This window comes from Malus domestica, chromosome 05, assembly GCF_042453785.1.
Source record: "Malus domestica chromosome 05, GDT2T_hap1".
Lineage (NCBI taxonomy): Eukaryota > Viridiplantae > Streptophyta > Magnoliopsida > Rosales > Rosaceae > Malus > Malus domestica.
In genome coordinates this window covers 22546139-22550408 of record NC_091665.1, presented here as the reverse complement: position 1 = coordinate 22550408, position 4270 = coordinate 22546139, and the positions used below count along the sequence as shown (strand labels likewise).

The following is a 4270-nucleotide window of genomic DNA, read 5'->3' as shown; positions in this document are numbered from 1 at the left end:
TATATCATAAGATTTTGTGGTATCCACTTGTGTAAATATATTAAATTGAAGATCGAATTAGTTCATTGTATTCATATAGGGTCAAGGAGTGTAGTCGTTAAAAATCATCAAAATCGGAGTTAAAATAACCGTTAAATAGTGATTTTTTGTTTATAACCGTCGAAAAAGGGTTTGTGCGACGAAGAAGTAGCCTATGCCGCGCAAATCCTGCTGCCACTGCCTTAGCGTGATGGTTGACGCACGATGAAGATTTGTTGACTTTGTGCGACGAGGGACCTACGTTGCGTAAAATGGTTTTTATACTAGTGTGCCGTAAGAGAGAAGCAATATGTTAGGAAGCTTCATAGCTCATTTATTCTCCCTCTATCTTTAGTTACTGCTTGCTATACCATGCAAAGCATGCAACAATTTTATGTAGTTATGGGTTTTGTGATAGAAATTCTTTCTATAATTTCTTAGGCTATATATCCAATCATCGGGTTGAATGAATTGATAATGATCAAATAACATAAATTAAGAGGGAGTGTGTGAAAGATAAAAATGAGTGTGTTAATAACATCATTTTAGAAAATGTTTGATAAATTTTGCTGGATCGATCATCACCTCAAATGTTATAGAATCTTTGTTAATTCAGTTATCTATAAATAATAATATAATAGTATTTAAAAGCACAAAATTGACACACGTTTATATAGAAATTTTATTATCATTAAGGATAGAGAAGCAACTTTTAACGAGCACACCTAGTACTCAACCATTATACTTTAGTTTATCTAATACAGCAGAAAATGTAATTATTTTGCATTTGTGGCTTGACTACGTGTCCAAAACCACTGTTCAGATTTAGCAATGAAACACTGAGAGAAGCAGCTCAATGAATCTGCATGGTCCATCCCATCTTGTCCTCGACCACGCCTGTTTGAATCTCTGTAAGCATTACTCGCAACTTTTGAGAGACTGATTTTTCTCCAGTTCGGTATTCAACCCTGCACGTACATAATTAATTTTTGGCTATTCAACACAATAATTTATTGTAACTTAATACTATGGTCTAATAATATTTCTATTTATTTTTAAGTGAGAGGCTGAGATCCGAATTTAGTGGATGACAAGTTTGCAACCAATTTATTCCGCCACACAAATGTAAATATATCGTTTGTATATATAAAAAAAAATATTAACTAGTTATTAATCGAAATTCAAATGTTATATTATAAAGACTCATTTGGTAATAACGCTTCAATAGAAAACACTTCTTATATGCAATTATGCTAGAAGTGTTTCTATAAACATTTCAAAATTCTTTTCAAAAATCAACGAGAAAACCACTTGGACATATTTCTTGAAGAAGCACACATAACAAGTACTTCTTTAGAAAACTCTTTTATGAAATCCGCACCTTTTAAAAACTATTTATACCTTTTATCATAATGTGTTACACTAGCAACAGCAGTGACACCCACTGCAGTCCCTGTGCAGAACACTTCATCAGCTGTTAGCACATCCATTAGTGGAACATCACGTTCCTCCACCTGAATCAATTTTTCAAAAACAATAAATTAAGATATTTTGTATGAGAAATAGTGACTGCAGAATTGCTTTTCATAAATAAAAGATTGTTTACCAGAATTTGTAGAATATTACTAGCCATACAAGGAATAATAGTTGATGAGGAAAGAAAAAGTTGCTTAATTACCTTGTACTTCAGATGAAGAGCAATTTCTATGATGCTTTTTCTTGTGACCCCTGGAAGAATAGTTCCATTGGTTGGTGGTGTTAAAATCACATTATCCTACAACACAAAATGAAATCGAGTTTATCATATCAAATTACAACAATACATATATTATTACGAAAATTCTATTGCCAGACAATTAATGTCGCAATCTGGTTTGTTATGTTGTTGGTGTCTGATCCATCTTAAAAGAAAATTATTTTTCGAATCTGCAATTCGGATTAACTGTTCAGCAAACATGATATATCGAAATGTCTAGCAATATGAACAATGTAACATTTTCTTGATCGGAATGTTTCCTTATCGCCCTGTGGATGTATAATAATTTCTGTGATCGAATACGTAATTAATTTGTTACCTATGAGGGCTAATGACAATTCTAATCAGTACTACCTTCACAATGAAAACATTGCATGAAGAAACTTCCTCAACATTTTTTCCAGTGGCTGCGTCCAGAAATAAGACATCGGTGAACCCTTTTGCCTTAGCTTTGTTTACTGCTTCAAAAACCTACAGGAAATTGGAGCAAGAAAATCATTCACGAGAAACCCTAAATACATAATACAATAACGACACCAATAAGATCTCAAACATATATATCTTTCCCAAAATCCCAACTCATCGTCCAATCCTTCTTATTATGGAAGTAGGCCAATTTTGCTTACCGGTGAATAATTGGTGATGCTTTTAATGGCTCCGGTTCCACCAGGAGTAGCCCTAGGAACCTCATTCTCAACATACAAATTCATGCTAGGGCCACACTGTTATTTGAGCAAAATCAACAAGCACTTAGCAAAAGAACAAAAAAATGTGACATTGTAGCTTGTAAGTTGTCGGCACGCAACTTGGCATCATGTTACATATATTCAAACCTAGTAAGTCTTGGATTCAACTTGCATCAATAAGCACCACAAACAATTCTTAAGAAGGAAGGAAGCCCCCGCCTACCTTGTACCAGTTTCCGATGGGAGAGGTGAATATGAGGAATGTGCATTCAGGGGCTGGTCCAATACCCAGAACAGGTCCACTTCCCATAAGCAAAGGCCTAATGTATAATGATCCTTTACCTGCTGGAGGCACCTGCATCAATCCAAAAAAGCGAATTCATAAACATGATTAATTGACTCAATGTCATAATTAAATACAGGGATTGATGTTAGATATGATTAAATATGACAGATTTTGAGATATTTGAACAAAAGCTGAGAAAAAAATTCATGCAGTCACTTCTGATTTTCTTTGAAGGATGTTATTAGCAATGTTGTCAATAAATATATATTTTCTTTCATTTCATCAAATTGTCAGTAAATGACGAATAAACAACTTTTGCTGACTAGGTAAAATTGAAGGTTTCATACCCATCGCTGGTTGGCAAGGACAGTTTTTTTTACAGCATCAACAAATACATCAACTAGTGGGGATGGCATGCAGAGTCTGTCTGCTCCATTTTTCATGCGCAGGGCATTCAGTTCTGGCCTAAATAGTTGAATGCCACCATCTGGCCTTCGATATGCCTTCAGACCTTCAAACAATCCCTAATTAATGACACCACAAATTAATGGTTAATTAGTCGCTGGCAAATCTCTGTCTATTTAGATGTTAATAACATTGGCTTGCGTTGCAAGTAATGATACAAGAAAGATTACCTGCCCATAATTGAAAATTGCAGCAGATGGGCTTATCTCTATGTTTCCATAGCGACTTAGAGATCCTTCTGAGAAGTTATCTTTTCCAGAAATTTTCATGATATATATGTAGTCAGTTGGTGTGAGGCCAAACCCTAGCTTGTCCCAGTTGAAGTTGACATACGCTTCGTCATTATTTCTATTCAAATAAATGCATATACAAAATAAAAGAAAAGGTAAAAGGTAAGACAATGAATACAAGTCTAAAGTTGAAAGCAAAAAACAGTCAAATTGTTGATTAACTAAGATGAATATTACGGGGTAATGTAAGTCGCGTGATATGGGGTATGTTCTCTCGTAATTTTTCAAACTGTGAATTTGAAGTCTGGCAAATAACATACCGCGTGTTTGTCAAGAGAACATTACCTCGTGCAAGGTCTCAAAAGTTTCATCATACCATACAACGACGATAAATTATCAAAACCTAAACTTATTTAGTGGAAGAAAATAATCGCATTTATGAGGAAAGGAGATGAAAAATAAACCTAGTATCCATAGGTGGCCTTGATTAATGTACTCTTTGAGAATCTGCAATTAGGGTGAATCACGCAGAACAAGTACTCTTGGAAGAAAAGAAAGCAAGTGTTGAAGGTAGTCTAAAACTCTCAAGTTTGCCTAAATATATATATGTAGGGAAGAGGTTGAACCAATAAAAAAAAAAGACTCCACAACACAATGACAGCGTAACATGTAAGATGTGATCTGGAAGCTACTTGAAATTACTGGTCATCCCGTTATTTAATTGTTTCTTTTGTTGTTCTTGCTTTGGTGCATTTTACTGTTTTTAAAATTATTTGCTAATAATTTATTTACAAAAACTAAACTTTCAATATAAACGTTCCCTTTTTTT

The 4270-nt window shown here is 34.2% G+C and overlaps 1 protein-coding gene across 1 annotated transcript; it reads right to left on the bottom strand.

Annotated features, from left to right (window-relative positions):
- Nucleotides 1–686: 686 nt before the first annotated feature.
- Nucleotides 687–4042, bottom strand: LOC103436475 (putative branched-chain-amino-acid aminotransferase 7). The gene is made up of 9 exons (XM_070821632.1): nucleotides 3906–4042; nucleotides 3382–3559; nucleotides 3094–3270; nucleotides 2684–2815; nucleotides 2401–2496; nucleotides 2129–2245; nucleotides 1697–1792; nucleotides 1420–1532; nucleotides 687–986 (listed from the first exon to the last, which is right to left on the bottom strand). The coding sequence occupies exons 1-9, from the start codon at nucleotides 3914–3916 to the stop codon at nucleotides 872–874; spliced, it is 1035 nt and encodes a 344-aa protein (XP_070677733.1). The 5' UTR covers nucleotides 3917–4042; the 3' UTR covers nucleotides 687–871.
- Nucleotides 4043–4270: the final 228 nt, after the last annotated feature.

What these genes read in the sequence shown, in the direction of transcription:
- LOC103436475 (XM_070821632.1), bottom strand. An exon ending in CAATTTTCAATTATGGGCAG is followed by an intron (nt 3,271 to 3,381) that starts GTAATCTTTCTT and finishes GTCATTAATTAG; the next exon opens with GGATTGTTTGAAGGTCTGAA. An exon ending in CCATCGGAAACTGGTACAAG is followed by an intron (nt 2,497 to 2,683) that starts GTAGGCGGGGGC and finishes CTCAAATAACAG; the next exon opens with TGTGGCCCTAGCATGAATTT.